Source organism: Dasypus novemcinctus, chromosome 22 (assembly GCF_030445035.2).
Source record: "Dasypus novemcinctus isolate mDasNov1 chromosome 22, mDasNov1.1.hap2, whole genome shotgun sequence".
NCBI lineage: Eukaryota > Metazoa > Chordata > Mammalia > Cingulata > Dasypodidae > Dasypus > Dasypus novemcinctus.
This window is the reverse complement of record NC_080694.1, coordinates 43,531,938-43,552,943: the sequence shown is the minus strand read 5'-3', so window position 1 is coordinate 43,552,943 and position 21,006 is coordinate 43,531,938. Positions and strand designations below refer to the sequence as shown.

Here is a 21,006-nt window from a genome sequence, read left to right as displayed (position 1 = left end):
TCAATTTCCTTTGTTCCCTTGCCACACGTACACAAACATACACGTACACACCCCTGAAAAATATTATACTTCCAGGGTAGAGGGGCCCACCAGTCTCTTCACTTATAAACTGTATAATAAAATACAACTATGTTCCAGAATTGTGTGTTTGCATATAAAGATTATCCTAATTTAAGTGAAAAATTTCCCCTCAATAACACGGCTTCTGGGGCTATGTCGAGAAGTGAACTTTCATCTAAAAAGCTCTCCCCTCAAGAGTCAAGATAAATTTTACATCTTATACTAAATTGGAGGTCCTTGAGCACTTGACGGGCAGGGCTTTATGAGCTCATTTCAAAAATGAGAACTATCTCTTCCCAGTCGAGTCACCCATGCCAGTGCAATGAGCAAGCCGTAACGCCTCCTTAAAAATGAACAAAGATCCTTTTTGTTTGGTCAGGGCCAAAGCCCTCAAATTCAGTTGCAATTTGTTATAAGTCCTGAAGATAAGGCATACTTCTAGGAGTGCATCAGTCACTCTTACCAACCCACACCAAAGCAAACAGAGGTAATCTTCCCTTCTCAATGATTTCATGCTTGGTGACGGTACCTATCAGGGCGGGTGGGTGCGATACTGTATGTTCTGTGATGGCTGGCTAAGTGCATCATATTCTATTTGGGAGGGAGAGAAAAGAATATATTTCATTTAATGATAAAGCTGAGACTTAGTATTGGTTGAGCACATATGAAAAACAGACTTGTTTGAGTACATTGTGCAAAATGCAGAGCCAGGTGTAGTCGGAAATCAAAAGGACTGGGTTCTACACCGTTGTGCCATCAACCTGGATGTCAAGAAGCATTTCTAGAGAGCTGGGCTGCCCCTGTTTAAGGACAGGTGTGACTTCCTTAAGATGGTGTGCCTTCCTAAAAAGTCAAAGTAGCTCCAGCAACATCTGAAGTATGCCAAGGAGTCACCTCTTCAAAGGGTCCCTAGAGCAGACCAGGTTTTTTGAAGCAAAGAATCCTTCAGCAATACACTAATTACATTCGATTTACTTAAGTGATGTTTTATCACATTTTATTTTCTTAAAGCAGGATGAGCTTGAACCAGTTATTTGCCAGAATTGTTGTTTTCTAATATACCATCAGTCGGCTGAGTAATGTAACTTGAGCGTGTTATTAAGTTGCTCACTGCTTCCATTTCACTCTTCCAGATAGCCTGAGACCTGAGGTGGGACGGGGACCTTCAGTTCCCCCGGCCTTGACTCCCTGTTAGGTCCGTTATGTATGTAATCTCATTTAATCCACTGAGGAGCCGGTGAGGTGGGTGTTGTAACCTTCACTTGACCGATGACCGATGAGGGAATCCAAGGTCCGAGAAGTGAGTTAACTTGCTTCTAGGAAGAAGCAGAATTGATATTTGAGCTCACGTCTGCCTAACTCCAAAGCTAATGATTTTTATGTCCTGATTAATGATTGATGTTGTCAAGCCCTAAAAATAAGGGCATATGTAGACACTTCTTTAGCAGTTTCAACTCACCAGAGTCCCGGGTGCTACAGAGCCTCCTCTTGGCCAGGAAGAATAAAAGTTGCTTTAGAAGACTCCCACTTCAGCTCCAGGGAAGAGCCTAAATGCCAAGGCTATCAGAGTCAAGGAACATTGTGGCAGTTACTTTCAGAGCAGGCTGAGCCAAAAGTCCTGAGCAGGTCATTATGGTGATACGAAGACCGTGGTAACACTGAAAACATTGCCATGTTGGCTTCCTCTGCCGTGTGGAAATACCATCTTTTCAAATGACTTCAGACTGCTCCGAATGGACACCTTCATTTAACCAGGTGTAGTTAAATCTCCCACAGTGGGCTTGCCAATGAAATAGGGAACCCGAAAGAAACATAAGGCACCACCCAGTTTCTGAGGAGTGCCCCACATAGGAGGAAGTGACTTTCTTTGGTTATTTATTTGTGAAGTTAGAAAAGTAGTACATTTCTAATCTGCATTGCTAGCATAGGAATCAGAAATTGAGGAGAATAAGCTAGACTGCTAGACTGAGCTAGCCAGAGGTTCTAGTTCACATCTCTGTCATTAGCAGGCTTAATAATCCCCCAGCCTTTAGTTCCCTCAGCTGTGAAATGGGGCACTAATGGTCTTTGCCAAAATTTTATGATCCAGATATCCTTCTCCAGTTCTTTCCCAGAATCACTTGAAATGTTAAATGAAATGACCTGACCCCCAAGATCCTTTAAAAAAAAAAAAAAAAAGCTATTCTGCCACTTAAATAAATTTAAAGTGACCCCTATGCTTTGGCATATCCGTCTTACCCTTCTTTGTGGGTCCAGTCCATCTTCCTCCCCAGAAACTGTCTATCTAGAAGATGGAGCCATGCCAAAAGAAAAGCAAGGAACAAAAGGGAGCAGGGTTTGGGGTGTGCTGAGGATGGGAGAATCAGAATTTGACAGTCCTGTGACTGAGAAAACTTCCAGAGAGTTCCTCATTAAAGAGTACTCTCATCTCTGCTTTGTTACCAAGACCAAAGAGAGCACTTCCTCTTGGAATGTGTTCTTTTCTGCCCGTTTTCCTCTGTTTAACCCTCTCAGGTTTGGCACAGTCCCTTGGTGAGCCTGGTACCTGCCAACATGGCCGCCCTTCCTGAGATGGCATCACATCCTGCCACAGGAGCTGGTTTGCTCCATCAAACATCAGGTCCTGGTGGCGGACTTGGCCCAGTGGTTAGGGCATCCGTCTACCACATGGGAGTTCCGCAGTTGCCACACAGAGGTGTCCCCCGCATAGGGGAGCCCCAAGCACAAGGAGTGCGCCCCGTAAGGAGAGCTGCCCAGGAATGGTGCCTCCCACTCGGAGAGCTGACAGAACAAGATGACACAACAAAAAAACACAGATTCCCGTGCCGCTGACAACAACAGAAGCGGACAAAGACAATGCAGCAAATAGACACAGAGAACAGACAACCGGGGTGGTGGGGGGGGGGGGGGGGAAGGGGAGAGAAATAAATAAATAAATCTTAAAAAAAAAAATCAGGTCCTTTCTCCCAATCAAGCTGAGAACTCTCCTATTTAGGAGGGAACAGTAACAACAGCTATTTGGGTCCAGAAACTCTCATCCTTTACTTCTTTTCCATAAGAGCATTCCACTTGGGGCAATCTGTGACCTTCTCTCTTAATTCCATTTCAGAAATCCAGATTTAGTGCTTAGCATCCTGTTGAATTTATTTGGACATCAAAAAAAGCCCAAATGTTTGTGCCTTTTATAGTTTTCATTCAGAGCACATTTCAGTCCCGGGGACATAAAAAAAGGCTTTGCTACATCCACTCTGTCCCAGGCTGGATTTGGCGCTGCCCTGACAAAGACCTCTCCCACTTGAGGCGTCCAGACGTCATTTCCCATCGCGTTCTTTCCTGTTAAATGCTTCTAACTGCTCTTTGACGCTTGGTCGCTCCATAACTAAATATTGCTTTAGCACTCGCTGTACAAAGAACTTCCTGTAAGCCACAGGGGGAGACATGGCAGGGACTTAACAATGGGGCACTGTTTCCACCAAGTGTTCAGCCACACAAATGCTGCATCAAATGACAGTGACTCGAGAGCCCTGTTCCACTTCTGAGCTTTTGGTTGTGACTTTTTTCCTCATCTGGGAAAAAGAGGCTGGCAGGGGTTTGAATGTGGCTAGCAAGAGAATTAGTTCTAGCATAAAAAGCAGGCACCAAAATGCCTTTGATGGCAAGTTACCTCCCAAAAATAAAGGGGAAAATTTTTCAAGAGAGCCCGAGAAGTATTAGGAAGGGTTAACCAAGGCCGAGGCTATGTGTATTTTTAAGGCCAGACTCCGTTTTCATTATATTGTTGCTATGCAAGTAAATAAATGAGCTCACTGCTACACCCAAGCTGGGCAGAGAGAATTTATAGAGAATTAATAAATCCATTGTAGGCAATGTGTGGCTTTTCCTTCTGGTCATAGAAAAGCAACTGGGAATCTTGGATTTTAAACAGATAAACTTCTGTAAACTTGGCCGTTTCTGAAAATTGCACCCAAGTTTGCAATGATAATGGTGATGGTTCTTTTCCTGGGGTTTTTCTTTAAAGGGAAAGGGTCAAATAGCTCATGGGCTTTAAGACAAAGAGGTCATTATAAAAGCTAAAATACACTATGTGGCTCTGTTAATGCTTTATAAGGACATCGAAAGGAAACAAGTCCTTTGCAATAGGCTGTCTTGGAAATCTAAATACCCTTGTTAATGCATGAGGGCCAGAGTGAGTATAAATGAATCAGTGGGGTCTGGGGGATTAGAGATAGAAAGGAAGCAATCTAATTTTACTTTCTATATATGCCAAGAAAAATGCAAATAGATGACTGCTAATCAGTGAAACATACTTTTGAATTCAGCCCATCTTAGGGTACTGTATTAATGGCAAGGTTATAAATATGAACTTTGTCATCATAATCACGGCACCCGGGCACTCTTGAACTTCCATCAGTTCTCCACTATGATTCCTGTGCACCACCGAAGTAGCTTAGTGCCTGACTCGACCCCTAGGGCAGAGCACCAGAAGCTGGTCACTTTCTGTTCTCCTGGACTCTCGTGTCCACACTGTTGTTCAATAATCAAGGCCTCCTCCAGATATCAGTGGCAAGGCATTGCGTAACTCAGGCCATTCTGAATGTTGCTTTTGGTGGTAGAGACTGAGGACACTGAGACTTAGATCATAGGACCCAGAAATTAGAATAGGTACAGAAGACACCACCTGTCCTTCCAAGTGAGATGTTTTTTGTGGGTTTTTTTGGTAAAAATTATTTTTAAAAATTAAATTTTTATGATTTTCTCTTTTATATATACATATACCCTGTAAAACTAGTAATAATAACGATGATGAAAAGACGAGCCCATGCCCCCTGCTGTTGACATTACCCGTGTGCTCTCCCTCGGGCTCTCACCCACCCTGTCTGACCCTGCCTGTGAAGGGCAGGGCTTTTCTGTTTCTTTTTACTGTTTTTATTCTACCTTGGAGTTGCTGGTAGCATATAGAAGGAGGGAAGGATCCATAACAGGGCAGCAGGATGGCAGAGAGGGATGTGAAACGATAAATGGTGAACCTGGCGTCAGAAAGAAGCGTAACCAAACAAAACACGGCCAGACCTGATTCCGTATTAGTCGCCTTTGGCAGGATTCCCTGGGGACAAGAAGGCTGTGCCTTTGTGAGTGGCAGGAGCCCCCTCGCTGCCCACTTCCCTCAGTGCTCCTCCACTGGGCCACCAGCATGCAGCTGGGAATCTGAAATTCTCCTAACTACAGGGCCCCTGGGCAAGGCCACCAATCCCAGGCACCTGCTTTAAGGAGGTGAGGCAGAGGCCCGAGGTAAAAAGAGGTTCCTGAGAGAACTAGCTGAGACCTTGGCGCAACTGACAGTATGTGAGCAGAAACTGTCTGGCTTCTAGACATTACAGAGAAATGGCTATGTGCCCTCCTTCTTAGGGAGAGCCTCGTGACAAATCCAGATTATGATCGTCCACTGAAAAGAGAAATAGTCCTGAGCCAGGGACCTTGCTATCTTTCTCTTGGATTGATATCTGCATTTCCAAACTTGATGAAAGTGTATTTGTTCCCCTGGGGTTTTCCACTGGAGTGCCTTGGGCTGTTATGATGATTGATGTGATAAGGGCAATGCTCCTATGGCCAGAGTAATAATACCCCAAGTGAATCTACTGATGGTCATCTACGGTCAAAGAGTTGTCGCTTATTGCTTTGATTTGAAATTCCCATCGCCTCTTAGACCTCACTAAGAAAAGAAGACTTATGCACCTGTGAAGATTAATTTCTTTCTATCTGTTTTAAATCTGAGAATGATTAAATTTTGTTTTCCCCTGTGGTTTAATCATGAAACATTTTGGAAGCAAACAGCCCTGAGAGCTCTGATTACTAATGACACACAGCAACCTCCTCATATTAGAAAGTTCTCTTTCTTGTCTCTGTTGCCTTGTCTCTTGCATTCCTGGTTATCTTTGGTTGTGTGTCAGACATTGTATTTTTTATATTACTTGTGGAAATAATGCGAGGCCTAAGAAGATGTTCTTTCCCCCCAGAGAAGATTTTGTTTTCTCTGCTAGCCTCAGAGTAGCACGTAAAACTAATTTCAGGTTTTGTGATATTCTGGGCAATCCTGATGACTTAAAGCTTGGCTTTAGCCTATGCACGGGTGGGTTTGCTTCCAGTTGATCCCTACTGTTGGGTGTAGCCCTTAGGGTTGTAGCCCAAAGTGGGATGGCTTGCCAAGGTCCCTACCTCGGTGAGTCCTAGATTCCAATGTTTTTCCCTAGCCCAAAGAAGCTGTAAAAAGCACAAGGGAGCCTCTCAGATACCAGCTGCAGATCAGCAAATGCCCCCAGGACTAAATCAGCTTCAAAATTTGGGCTCACATCTATATTTCCTCCTCCACATTTTGAGCTGCTAATTCTTAACTGCCTTGTAACTCTTTGACTCTATTTAGAAGAGCTTTCAGATCTTTTCTCCAGTTTTTTGTCTGTTGTCTTCAACAGGATGGTTGATCTGAATGACCTAGTCCACCATTTATGGAAGCCAGAGTCCAAAAGCAGAATCTGTAAGCCTTGCTGACAAATAAAAGAACAATAGCTAAGATTTAAAGGTTTACTCTGTGCCTGGCACCTTGCTAAATATTTTACATACTTGATGTCATTTAATACTCAGAATTGCCTATGAGACAAGTATTATTATTTCCATTTTATTAATGAGGAATCAGGCTCGGAATGGGTAAGTAACTTGTTAAGCCTCACAGCTAGTAAATGGGAGAGCCGGATTTCTACCCAGCTCTCCCTGACTCTAGCTTGTATTATAACCCCCCTGCTCCCCATGGCCTCTTCAGACCTAATTCTTCCAGTGCGCTAAAGACACTATGGGGCCATGTCCCTGGGACAAATAGCTTCTCATGGCCCAGGCTTGCCACGTATCCTCAGAACCAGAACAAGCCTGGCTCCTGTTCCTTTACGTTATATTTGCTTCCTGATGGTGTGGTAAAAAATAAAACACACACAACAAAACAACAGGGATTGTTTTGATTTCCTTTTTTCAAAACACTCGCCCTTACGTTTCTGGCTTGCAGCTGAGAAGAGCTCAGCTGTCTCTGTTGCATGCAGGGTCTAGAGTGGGGAAAAGAAAGCGTTTAGTGATTTCATCCCACTGGTGATGCAGCTGCTCATTCTTGCATGGTTTCTGCTTTAGTCTCACAACTTTATGTACCATTCAGTCTGCTTTCTGGGCTCCCTCATTTGCCCAACGCTATTACGCATGGCTCGTAAGATGCAGTTCTGTCCTGTATCTTGTGGCCCCGCTCAAGAGCTGACTTACCTGGAAATTAAGCTTAGCCCATGGAGGCAGTCTCATTTAGCATCCTCTCCACATCATCCTGCTTAAGAATAACCTTGAGTTTTTCTTTAGTTTCCTAACGTAGTCAATACATTTATCAACTCCTACTATATCCAAAGCATTGTGCTAGGCCCAGCTCTGTCTATATCAATGAGTAGGACACCGTTTCTGTCTTCAAAATTATGAGCAAAAAAGAAATGAGATGCACAGAAACCACAAATGATAAAATACCAATAGAAATGTATGGCTAAAATGCTCAGGGAGTTCCAGGAAGGGGACATCTATTATCTCAGAAAGCCTTAGTAGATGAGAGGCTTTAAATTTGGCCTTGAAAATGGATGACAATTTGAATAAGGAAAGGAAGAAGAGCATTCTCAGGCAGAGACCCAACAAGAGAAAGGCACAGAAGCGTGCGTGTGCAGGGCACACGCGAAAAGCTGGCAGTAGTTGTCTTGCCAAGGCATGGAACTGGTGGAGAGCTGGCAGGCCCTGACCCCAGAGACTTTCAAGGTCATTTGTGTGAAGGGCACAAACACATACCTGAAGGCAAAGTCTGGTGGCCTGGGGGTCCCAGCCAGCCCCCAGGCCTGTTTAGTGTGGCCAAGGCACTGTTTAAAAATTCCCTGCCAATTTTGAAAATCGGGGGGTTGCATGTACAAAGGCGTAATTTCCAGCTCCTTGGTAAACATGCAGGAGCGGGCAACAGGGTGCACCTCTGCAGGACGGCAGCGGGCGGGGCTGAGGAACGGCTGCCTCCCCTTGCGGGGTGCAGGTTCTGTCTCCCCAGCACAGAAGCCTCGCTTGATCCTCCCCTTCACCGGCAGGCATCTGGGTAGGTAATCCTTGCTCCGTCTACAGGAACAGACCCCAGGCAAACCAAATGCGGACACAGGACTGGTTGAGCCTCCACGTGCCCCTTACAACTCTCCCACTTTGACACACGCTGGTTTTCAGTGTCCCAGAGTCCTGCCACCATCTCAAACACAGATTCTCTTCTTTAAAATTCCAGTGCGCTCGGCTCTTGAAATGCTGTGACATGAAAGGACCGAAAGCATCTCTGTAAGCACATCAGACCACGTAGGACCTGGGGCTCACGATGGTGTGCCTCGAACCCCAGCACAGGGTGTGCATGTGGGCAGGCACAAACTTGTGTGTGTGTGTTTTCATGTGAGCATATTAATTCAGAGAGCTGACATAACCCCGTCTTTGGACTTTTGCTCTTACCCCTGCTAGGGCCTGGCCCTGGAGATGTATTAAATGGACTATTCCTTTTCTGAATTTCTCCAGTCCACCCTTTTCTCTGCTTCGAAACTCTTCCCAAAGCCTCAGCCTTCAGAACCTCCTCTGAGCTGACAAGAAGAGTAGTGAAGTCTGGGGAAGGCTGGCTTCCTCACAGGGACAGAAAGTCCACATTTGGAAAATTCACATCCTCTGCCAGGGTAATCAGAGAAGCAGTTGCAGTAGCAGTGGGTCACAGGAGACCCCACAAGTCAGCCCCTGTTTGTGGCAACACTAATGAATTAAGAGGTCAGTTTGGTTGTTCCTAAGGCTAAGCCCTGGTAACTATAAATAAATACACAGAATGAAAGGCATGCAGAAAAGAAAAACAAACAGGGAAGAAAGGAAATTAAAAACCTGACTTGATTTCATTGAGAAAATTAGTTTTTAAACGCCCTCTGTGGAGCCATTCCATCAATGCCTCGCTGTGCAAATGCCCAGAAGAATCCTTCCAAACTTTGCACCCCTTCCGTGCCAGACTCCGTGGCCCTCTTCGGCTGAGGTTCAGGAGTTCTGGGAGGCGGGCACAGGGAGGGATAGTAGAAAGGGGTTTTTGTACTTATGTGAAGCAGGAAGAAAAAGACGTAATGAACCACAAAAGTGGATATTCTACAAGGTACAGCAGTCAGCATTTTCCTGGGAGTAGGGAACATGCAATTGGCATGGAAGTAACCCAAGCGGTGGTTTGAGGAGAGTGTCCAAGCTGAGAAAAGAAGACGGGCAGCTCCCGTCCTTCCAGACGTCACAGAGCGGCTGGCTGGATCCCCTGGTTGTGTCTGACCATTTGCAAAACGGTGGTTCCATTCAGATGCCCCTTGTGGATCAGGGTGAATTCCATGGTAGCTTTGAGGAATGCTGGAATCAGGGGTGGCTGTGTTTTGTTGGCATTTTCCCCCTGTGGTTTTCACCATCTGTTTCTTTTAAGGCATAAACAAGGAAAATGACTGGCTTGGAATGCAGAGTTTTTCAAAGACCAGATGACCGCAGGCATTCTCCAAATGAGAAAGAGAGAGCAAGTTGGGATCCTGTAACATTTGGCAGGAAGCGAAGTTTTAAATACCGGGAAGCATTACTGCTTGGCCGGGGAAGATCCACAAAGCAAGGAAAAGCTTTGTCCGTGACCCTGTTTTTCTGAGGTCGCATTATGTGTTTACATTTCACCAAGTGCTATTTTCAGAAACCAGTGCCACCGCATCTCTCTCCCAAACCCCCTCCCTTCTTTTTTTTAACCAAAGATTAAACAGTTAAGCTGGACTTCAGTAGAAGCAGCCTTGGTTTTCCATTTGCATTATTACTTACTTGGATAGAGTCCACTCTTAGAAGCTTTTAAGGACTGAACAAAAGCTGCGTTGTGAGCAGGTTCTATCATAAAGCCAAAGCAGAAAGCTATAAATAGAGGAGCCGATGAGATAGACTAAGAAGATGCCTCATTTCTCTCCTGGACAATAATGAGTGGGAAAAAAATTGTCTGAGGGCATGAGGAACCCAGTGTGTTTTTCTTGAGCAAAAAGCATCCTGCTTTAAAAGGGGAAGATTTGCTGTGCACAGTCCAGTGGCCCCTCTATAAAACGGTTGCCCAAGTCCCATGCCAGCAAACCTTAAAGCAGGAGGTTCCTTTTTGAAACCCGAGGCAGTGGAGGGAGCTGGTGGAGGCATTGCCTGCATACTAATCTCGTTTACCGTTCCTTGCAAGAAATAATCAGTCTTAAGCACCAGGGATTTAAAACCAAATTGATCTGGGGGCATTTTAGAGCCCCTGGGGAGAAGGGCATCGGAGCATTTGGCCCAGTTCCACTCATTTCAACATGACAGACATGGAGCATTTTTCACATAGTTTTGCAGGCAGCCTGACGCCAGAGTTTTCACTTCAGAGAAGGGATAAAAGATGATGGTTTCTTAGGGAACAACAGACCCTTCCTAATTTGCGATGTCTGTCCTCCTCAGGGACGTCCTGGGCTGTTCCTGAGGTGGACACTGTTCGGAATGGGGATGGGCAGTGGAGATGAGGCAGAAACGAAGCCAGCCCTGGTGATTTAGAGCCCCTTGGAGGAGTAAATGTTCCAAAATGAGTTACAGTCATAATTCCTCTGCCCGAGCTCGGGCCCGCAGTGGGGTTTGTAGGCTTGCCAGCGTGAGCCTGTCAGGTGACCGGTGCCTTTCGTTTACCTTGATTCCCGCCAGCAGAAGCTGTGAAGAGCTTATCCGACCCCTGATGTCCCTCGGATGTATTCACTGTCTGGACATTTGCTTCCCTGGTGGAAATGGGAAAATGAGTAGCACAAAAGACCAGAGGTCAGGAGACCTGAATTCTGCTCCCCGCGGCTCTGTGGTTCAGTATTTAATTTGCTTCCTACGTTAGAGTGAAAGCTCCTGGAGACTTCTGAGGACGGCACGATTTGGAGTTAATACTCCAAATTTTGTAAGAGGCCTCAAGTGACCTATGGAATTTTCGTTATAATCATAATCATGTTGGACCAAGAGACAACCTGGGGAAGTATGAGAGGAATTTTAAGTGGCTGAGCTCTATTTGCATTATTCACTTTACAAATAATTTCAGAGCCTTGAAAAAAAGAAAGTTCCAGTATGCTATGATCTTAATGTAAGAAGAAGAGTTTCATGAATCCAAAGGGGTAATGCAGGACTTTCAATGATTCTTCCTTACAGTGTATTTTGGGAATCAAGATTCTGAGAAGATTTTGTTACCATAGAAAAGGGAGATAGTGGTATATGGTAAGGACTTGTTCCTCATTGAGCTTCACCAGGGAGTTAAAAGTTTTGTGACCTGCTGTCTCCTTGAATTCTTTCCTCTTCTTTTTTCTTTTTTTTAAAGAATAGGGACAAGTGTCTGATTCGGAGGCTAGGAGATTTGCTCAGGACTAGGACTTCTGGAATCTTACCTTTGTGTGTCCTCTTGCCTGCAGGTGGTAACGCCCGTGAGGACAGGCCACGGCTACGTGTACGAGTCCCCGTCCAGATACCAGAAGGACGTCTATGATGTCCCTCCATCCCATGCCCCTCAAGGGGTAAGTGCTGGGAATGCAGTTCCAGGCGGGAGGAGCTCTCAAGAGCTGCTTTCGCCTCCTCCTGACATAGAGGTGCAACAGACACAACCAATCCAAGGCCCACAGAGAAAATGTGGCGTTGGAATGGGAAAAGTGGACATGGTGGCTGATGGATATGGGGAATGGCAGGAAGAGATGAGATGTGGAGGTGCCTTTGGGACCTGGAGTTGCCCTGGATGGTGCTTCAGGGGCAATCACCGGACATTGTAAATCCTCCCAGGGCCCACTGGATGGAATGGGGGAGAGTATGGGCCATGATGTGGACCATTGACCATGAGGTGCAGAGATGCCCAGAGATGTACTTACCAAGTGCAATGGATGTGTCATGATGAAGGGAGTGAGTGTTGCTGGGGGGGGGAGTGATGGGGTGGGGGTGGTGGGGTTGAATGGGACCTCATATAATTTTTTTTTTAATGTAATATTTTTACAAAATTAAAAAAAAAAACAAAACAAAACTGCTTTCCTTCATGCTTGGCCTAGAGACGAAGGGAGTCCACAGAGTATGGAGATTTAATATGACATTTATTTAGGTTGTCCCTCCAGGAGGCATTTTAGCCAAGATTATTGAAGTTCTATTTCCTGGATTTACTTTATCAAGAAATCCTAGTCCTTGACCTGAGAAAGGTTGTGCTGCTGTAGCTTTTTTTTTTTTTTTTTTTCAGGAAATCTAAAATTTAAACTACAGTTTAAAGACATGGTATATTTCAATTAAGGTCAAATTTTTTAATGCAATCTAAGTCAAAGAGTACAAAATCTTAAAAGAAAAATTCAGTCAAACCTTTATTACATGAAATACTGACAAAGATCAGGCCTCTTTATAACCTGGTAAATCTATAATTATACACTCAATAGTGTAAATAACTCTATAATTAAAAGCTAAGTAGCATCAAAACAGGACCAGTGTAAGACATTTGCATGATGGGTAACTCAAGTGTTTCTCTTCAGGTGTACGACATCCCACCCTCATCAGTGAAAGGCCCTGTGTTTTCAGTTCCAGTGGGAGAGATAAAACCTCAAGGGGTTTATGACATCCCTCCTAGTAAAGGGGTAAGTGAGCAACTACAGAGCAGCAAAAGGATGTGTGTGTGTGTGTGTGTGTGTGTGTTAGTTTATTGGTATAGAACAAGAAACCTGAAAGGGGAAATGCTAGTCTTGATGAGAGTATAAACAGAAGGAAGGAAGGAAAGACAGCCAGTAATTAAAGATAACGCTTTAATTAGATAACTTCTGTATTTAGGGACTCCACATTTTACAAAATAACATAGTAAGGAGAGCCAACTGGAAGGGAAGATAATATTTCAGTTTGGCATCAACTACTAATATACCTTATATGTCTATAGGGTGTTCCAGCTTACTCAGTCCCTATATATGGGCTAATTCATTTGATTTCACTCTGTTCCTGTCTGGGGTAGGCGTGCACAGGAGGTATTATTATCCTTATTCTACAGATAAGGGAGCTATAGCTCAGAACATTTAAGCAACTTATTTAATTATTGGGCATCTGGTAGACCTAGGAGTAGACATCAGGTCTTCTGACACCCAGTCCTCAGCATGGAACAGATGAGGAAAGATATGCAGGGGGTGGGTGGCCAGAAATGGGGGGCAGGGTCCCAGGGGAAAGCGACTCAGCAGGGAGGGCTGCACATGCAAGTTATTGCTGAGGCACATGTGGAAGGGCTGCGCCAGGTGAGAACAAGGCACAGTGGAGTCTTGGGGAACGCCTCCTGTCGGGGTGCCAGAACAGGGGCCGGCACAAAAGCCTGAGCATCCGGGGCTTCATGCGAACAGTCTTCACGGTCACCCAAGCCTAGCCATCACGTAACAGTTTGAGTTCCTTTACTTACTTACTGTGTGTGTTCCAGGTATATGCCACTCCACCCTCCGCTTGGCGAGAGGACGCAGTGCTTAGGGAAAAAGAGTATGACTTCCCGCCTCCCATGAGACAAGTCGGACGGACTGATGTCAGAGCCGAGGGGGTGTATGACGTCCCCCCCTCCGGCACCAAGCCAGTGGGGCAGGACCTCAACACCAAATACAGCTGTGATGGCCCCGGAGCTGCTGAGCTGGGGGCCCGGAGACACCAGAGCCTGTCCCTGAACCACGCGCCCGCACAGCTGGGGCCATCCGTGGGAGCCCAGAGCGATGCGTACGACATCCCCCGGGGGGTTCAGTTCCTTGAACCGCCAGCAGAAAGCAGTGAGAAAGCAAAGTCCAAAGAAAGAGACGGTGTCTACGATGTCCCACTGCACAACCCAGCGGACGCCAAAGGGTCTCAGGACGTGGTGGATGGCATCAACCGGCTGTCGTTCTCCAGCACAGGCAGCACCAGGAGTAACATGTCCACGTCTTCCACCACTTCGAAGGAGTCCTCGCTGTCCGCTTCCCCATCTCAGGACAGAAGGCTCTTCCTGGATCCCGACACGGCCATTGAGAGGCTTTACCGGCTCCAGCAGAGCCTAGAGGTGGGCGTCTCCAGCCTCACGGCCCTGGTCACCACCGACTGGCGGTGTTATGGATACATGGAAAGGCACATCAACGAGATTCGCGCGGCGGTGGACAAGGTGGAGCTGTCCCTGAGGGAGTACCTCCAGTTTGCCAAGGGCGCGGCCGCCAACGCGTCCTGCCTCCCAGAACTCAGCCTCCACAACAAGATGAAGCGGGAGCTCCAGAGAGTCGAAGACTCGCACCAGATCCTCAGCCAGACCAGCCATGACTTAAACGAGTGCAGCTGGTCCCTGAATATCCTGGCCATCAGCAGGCCCCAGAACAAGTGCGACGATCTGGACCGGTTTGTGATGGTGGCAAAGACGGTCCCCGACGACGCCAAGCAGCTCACCACAACCATCAGCACCAACGCCGAGGCCCTCTTCAAGCCAGGCCCTGGCAGCTCGCATCTGAAGAACGGGCCCGAGAGCATCCTGAACTCGCCTGAGTACCCGCATGGTGGCTCCCAGGGGCAGCTGCTGCACCCCCGGGACCACAAGGCACAGGCCCACGGCAAGCCGTTGGCCCCAAGCCTGGGCAAGGAGCAGCCCCCTGACTGTAGCAGCAGCGATGGCTCTGAGAGGAGCTGGATGGATGACTATGATTATGTCCACCTGCAGGTAAGGAACCACACTCCTGAAACACCTGCATTCACATACATTCAGGGAGACCGGGAAGAACACCTGTGCGGCTGGGCCTACCAAAAGAGCGGGCGAGATTAAAGTTAAGCCAGGTGGTTCACAAACGGAAGGTGGTGGTGGACAGTGTAGGAACACTGGATCGACAGTCCTGAGTATGGGGCTCCAGACCTTTCTCTGGATTAGATCCAACTGATATGTCTCCGGCAAGCAGAAGACCTGAGTGGAATAGTGGGCCCTCTTAGAGCCATACCAGTCCCACTTCTGTTTGTATTTTATTTTGTAGTTCCACATAATACTTTACTTGAAAAAAGGGCTCCATTGTTAAGACCTTAGAGAATTTCTAAGGTCCCCTTTAGCTCTGCGGTTCTTTATGTGTGTGTCTGTGTGTGTAACTGCTTACAGAGAAACTCAGATTTACCTGGAGGCCCACTGGGTATTTGCCATTTGCCCTTTAGCTTAGCCCGCATATGGGAAATTGGCTGCCCCCAACAAGTGAAAATTCTACCAAGTTGTCTTGGGATCCTGAACTATTGCCCTGTCACTTCGGGAGATCAGAACACCTGACTGAGATCCATTATTCAGAATTTGGCTTACTAGTTCTTATTCAGTCATCGTTTTAATTTGACTGAGAGCCACCAATTATACTGTGATCTATTAAACTAATTGACCCCTTGAGTAGAAGAGAGAAGCTGGGAGGGGAGGCTTGAGCCACACCTACTACTCAGTAAAGTTGTGGGGGAAGGAAAGGTGAAGGCATTAAGCATTTTCCTCCCTGACTGTCCACCTCCACAGACTGGGAACTACTCATCCCGATGGCCTGTGGCGTGTGGACCACTTGTAGACTGTGTTGGGAGTTTATGGGAGCACATCTAATCTATTAGAAAAGAGCCCTGAGAAATTCTACCTCATAAAGAAGTTTGAAGGGGATCCTGGTTTGCCCTCAGAAGATGGTACAGTGGCGCAGAGAGCATTGTACCTCCCGTGGAAAGTGGTTTTAGTTTTCAGGCTCAACCTAATTGGGCATGCGGGAAATTGCCAGGGCAGTGGAGAATAAAAGAGGATTTACACATTAAAACTTGTTTGTTCGCATAAGTGAATCACAGTGGTGATGTAATGTGTTCTTTATTTTGAAAAATAATAGGGTAAGGAGGAGTTTGAGAGGCAACAGAAAGAGCTATTGGAAAAAGAAAATATCATCAAACAGAACAAGATGCAGCTGGAACATCATCAGGTAAGTTCAACAGAACAAAAACTACTTGGTGCTGAAAAGATTCCCCACTTTGTATGGAAAGTGTTAACTTCAAAAGATTATGATTTTGATCTTTTCGGCACACACTGGCGTACATAAGCATGAAGGCATATAATAGGGTTTAGGAACAAAGAGAAGGTTTATAGCCTTGCTAATCCAGTGGCAGGTACCTGGGTTATGTCCCAACAGCAATTTTCCCATGCTAAGCCTGCAGAGCTAACATAGTAGGGCTATTTGGGTCATGACTCCTGGTCTCAAGAAGCAAGGCCCATCAAAGTTAGCTGGAGCAAACAGGCAAGGCCATAGAAGGGCAAGTCAAGGACAGAAAAGGAAGATCTAACCAAGTCTGCTGAGAACTAGGACTGTACATTCTCTCCTCCTCTCTCGGGCTTCCTTTGCTTCTCTCTGGAAATCTCCTTCGTTCTCCCCTTTTTTCTATGGATGACTTTGCGTCTCCGCTTCCTCAGCTGATAGTCAGCTTCCTTCTGTGGCTCATCAGTTTCCAAGAAAAAGAGTCTGAGTGGGTCATCTCACTTTTTTGGTTTTGTTTTGTCTTTGTTTGGCTAGTGACACAAGCCTGTGGTTTGACTATCCTTGTTCCAGGCCAAGGGTAGGAGGGCAGGACACAAAGTTTTCAAAATATATCCATCCCATTTTCCAAGGACGAAGGGCAAGATAGAGTCTTCCAAAAGTTGGGCATGAGTGGGCAGGAGAACAATGGGTTTCACTAGTCCAAGGACATAAAAATAGAATGGGGTTGAGGATGTACAACCCTTTTTAAGAGGAAATGAAATGGCATGTGGCAAAATGAAATGGCATGCTTCCTTCGGGACACCTGAGTTCCAGTCTCTGTTTTCTGAGCAACCAACTCTGTGAGTCACTTAACCTCCCTCAACTTCAGTGTCTTCTAGTGCATTGGGGGAGAAGGCGGAGGAGTTTACTCCTGCTCTGGGCTCTGCACTGCCTCGTGGCAAGAGCCTGACGGGGTCCTCGGCGCAGGTCGAGGGTGGTCCTCACCTGCAGAAAGAGGTGCCCCCTGAGGCTTGGCAGAAGAGCTGGAAATGAGTATAATGACAATTGAGAGCCTAGACTTACTGGGGGCAATAAAGAAAGAAAGAAGAAAAAAGTTTTATATCCGTCAAGCCTGATCCAGTGCGGGGCCCTTTTCTTTCATCCGCTCCGTGGGGCTAAAGGTTAGGATGCACAGTTAGCATCTGGGTTTCCACAGAGAGGTTCTTCCCATAAGGGCGCATTTATTCACATGCTTCATTCTTCCAGGAAGTTCTGGATTATAACGTATCTACCAATCTCAACAGAAAGAGGAGCGGAAGTAGAAAAGGGCGCTAAATTCTCATTTAATCTGAGACCCTTGATGCGACAACACGAGGCCTTTCCCCAAGGAGGAAGAAAACTGTCAGTGCCTTACTTGTCAGAGAGATTGCTACGTTGAGTTTTTCTTGTGCCGGCACTCAGCATTTAATAAATACGTATATCGAACCCATGCCATACAAAACAGTAGTCTAAACACTTTTGTACGTATTAACTCCCTTAATCTTCCTAAAGGAGTAGGTGACAGCTGGGGTTTAAACAAGAGTCCATGCCCTTACCCACTTGCCCATGTGGCCTTCTAGCCAGAGGCTAAAGAACCAGCCATAGAATACCTGAGCTGGAAGTTGAGACCTTTCTCAACCGCCACGCTCACAATTTAGTAAAGTAAGGCCCTCTGACTGAGGCCTCTTGTCTACTAAGTGTCTGACACTTACTAGGGAGTAAAATCCACACCTTTTTACTCCAAGCCCAGGATAATTCCCCATGACAACAAACTGTCCCACACTTGGTGACATCTTCTCTTTTCTTCCTTGCAGCTAAGTCAATTCCAGCTGTTGGAACAAGAAATTACAAAGCCCGTGGAGAACGACATGTCAAAGTGGAAGCCCTCTCAGAGCCTGCCAGCCCCAAGCAGCGGCGTGGGTGATCAGGACAGGCAGTTGCTTTGTTTCTACTATGACCAGTGTGAGACCCATTACATCTCCCTTCTCAATGCCATAGATGCGCTCTTCAGCTGCGTCAGCTCAGCCCAGCCCCCACGGATCTTTGTGGCACACAGCAAGTTTGTCATCCTCAGTGCACACAAACTGGTGTTCATTGGGGACACGCTGACAAGGCAGGTGGCTGCCCAGGACATTCGCAACAGAGTGATGAACTCCAGCAACCAGCTGTGTGAACAGCTCAAGACTATAGTTATGGCGACCAAGATGGCCGCCCTCCATTACCCCAGCACTACCGCCTTGCAGGAAATGGTACACCAAGTGACAGACCTTTCCAGAAATGCTCAGCTGTTCAAGCGCTCTTTGCTGGAAATGGCGACCTTCTGAGGAGAAAAGCAGACTAAGTGGGTCACTAAGTGAAACTGGAAATACTATCTGGTTTTTGTAAATGCTATCTATTTTTGTAGATACTTTATATGAAATATTTTAATGACATTTTATGGATTAGATGACATCCAGAAATTCAGGGAGCTGGAGAGGGAAATGTCTTTTTTTGTTCTGTTTGGTTCTTACGTATACATATAAGAATCTGAGACATAAACTGTACAGAAATTTGTCCACGAGCTTGTGTATGTATGCCTGTATGTTCATGTTTCTAGATGTATGTCTGATACATTCCATTAAAAACATGAATTAAGAAGCACCTTAGTAAGCACCTCTAAATGCTGCATTTTTTTTTTTTTCTGTAAGAAAACATACCAGCTGGTTGTAATGTTGTTCTACATATACTTGCCATGACTCTGAACCTGTCACTACCAAGTCTGGGAAACACAGTATATTTGTGAATGCTCACTTCCCAGCTAATGAGGCATGGCATGGCTTGTTCTTGTTCTGAAACCCCTTCCAAAATGGACTGTCCTGAATACATTAAAGCAAAATGTCCCCCACGTCCAGTTGAGAAAGCACTTGCAGAGAGCAAGTTTCAGAAAGTACGTGTTAATACAAGACCCACTATTTCCTTGTACAAGATCTGATACGAGAGAAGAGGGACACGAGTTGAGAGGCCATGTCCACATGGCTGTTTCAGCACTGAGAGGAAGCTTTAATAGCATGAGAGCTCAAGTGTTTCCCCATGGCTATTTCATCTTCTGTATCTGTGAGTGATTCCAGCATGAGGTTTTTCAAAGGATGTTTTTAGATATTAGTTGCAGCAGGAATTTTTATTATAAAGACGCCTTGGTCTGTGATGGTGCAGAACAAGGAATGTTCCATCCACAGTCGTAAGTAGATGCCTTTCTGCCCAAACATCCAGGTAGGTGCTGCTACCCCACTACCTGAGGGAAACTGGCCAGCTCCTTGTCCGTCTGAACTTCAGAGTCCCCAGGCCACAGGCTACTCTTTACTTTAGGAGAATCCTTCGCTTGGTTTGGCATCTTCCTCTAAACTCACCTACATGGACCCTCGGCTCAGGGCACCTGCACTGAGGCCACTTAATCTTTACAACGCTGGCTGGTTGCTGACCTTGCAACTCCAGCCTCCCACTCTTTCCCAGCTGGGTCACAGTAATCATATCACAGCCTGTCCCCTACACCCTTTGGTGCTCACCCGTCACAGACAAACCACAGCTCATCAGATTCGTCATTGGGAGAATAATATACTTACCAGTGGGTAAATGTATTCACGTATTACCAAGTCAAGAAACACGTCATATATGGTAATTCAATTCTTATGTAATGGTTTTATTGTAGCCTGTGTGGAAACATGTTTTTATATTGCAGTATATGCCTTGACTGCATTATGCTCGCTCTTAGAACCAAAACATTGGAACAGGAAAGGATTTAAGAAAGAATAATATGTGCTCTCAGTGTGATTAAAAAAAAAAATCAGGGAAACGGACTTTGGCCCAGTGGTTAGGGCGTCCGTCTACCACATGGGAGGTCCACGGTTCAAACCCCGGGCCTCCTTGACCCGTGTGGAGCTGGCCATGTGCAGCGCTGATGCGCGCAAGGAGTGCCGTGCCACGCAAGGGTGTCCCCCGCGTGGGGGAGCCCCACGTGCAAGGAGTGCGCCCGTGAGGAAAGCCGCCCAGCGTGAAAAGAAAGTGCAGCCTGCCCAGGAATGGCGCCGCCCACACTTCCCGTGCCGCTGACGACAACAGAAGCGGACAAAAGAAACAAGACGCAGCAAATAGACACCAAGAACAGACAACCAGGGGAGGGGGGGAAATTAAATAAATAAATAAATCTAAAAAAAAAAAAAAAAATCAGTGGAACTGATCATGGAAGGTGCTTTTCAAAACATCTGCAATTGTAGTTCTGAAAGTTCTGCTCTGCCAAATGAAGAAAGATTGAAAGTTGTTTTGTTTTATGTCAAGTGCAGTGGAAAGGGGTTGCTAAAAATCAGCAACACTTGAAAAATTTAAAAAGCATGTCCTTGTAGATTTCGTTGCATAATGTGTATTTCTTAGGAACTGGCAGATTTGTTCTAAGCCTTGTGGTGGCATTTCAAGTTTCAAAAACAAAAATGTTCAACTCTTTTACTCTCATTGCCATCTTGTATGTAGATGTTATTTTTAAATCATTAAATTTTTAGACCTCTGTTTTTATAGCCAATGGATTTTCTTTCCACATTTTTTTGTTACAAAAATAAATATTGGCTTAGATTGGCACTCCTAATATTGAAAGTTAAATGATGCTTGTTGTAATCAATGCTATAGATCTGGATTTTTGAGGGAAAATGAGGTTTTTTTCCCCTCGTGTCATTTCAGAGTACTTGCATTCAGAAGAAATTCTGGAATCTATGGCAGTTACCAAATAGCCTGTATGTTAAGAGAAGGCTAGGATCATTTTTTGCTATCGTAATATGGCTATTACCATTCATGTGGTTTTAGAGTCAAAGGAAATTGCTCCATTCATTCTGGGATAGATGTAAAG

The 21,006-nt window shown here is 45.8% G+C and overlaps 1 protein-coding gene across 3 annotated transcripts in view; it reads left to right on the top strand.

Annotated features, from left to right (window-relative positions):
• NEDD9 (neural precursor cell expressed, developmentally down-regulated 9) overlaps positions 1 to 20,674 on the top strand; it is a 190,193-nt gene extending 169,519 nt beyond the window's left edge. For 2 of the 3 annotated variants that reach the window (XM_012523606.4, XM_004454280.4), the window contains exons 4-8: positions 11,571 to 11,672; positions 12,657 to 12,758; positions 13,574 to 14,815; positions 15,978 to 16,067; positions 17,951 to 18,781. In XM_012523606.4, the coding sequence (XP_012379060.2) occupies positions 11,571 to 11,672; positions 12,657 to 12,758; positions 13,574 to 14,815; positions 15,978 to 16,067; positions 17,951 to 18,460 (2,046 nt within the window). In that variant the 3' untranslated portion in view covers positions 18,461 to 18,781. Of the gene's footprint in view, positions 1 to 11,570; positions 11,673 to 12,656; positions 12,759 to 13,573; positions 14,816 to 15,977; positions 16,068 to 17,950 lie in introns of all 3 variants that reach the window. The other variant, XM_004454278.4, reaches the window with a different exon arrangement.
• The last annotated feature ends 332 nt before the right edge of the window (positions 20,675 to 21,006 follow it).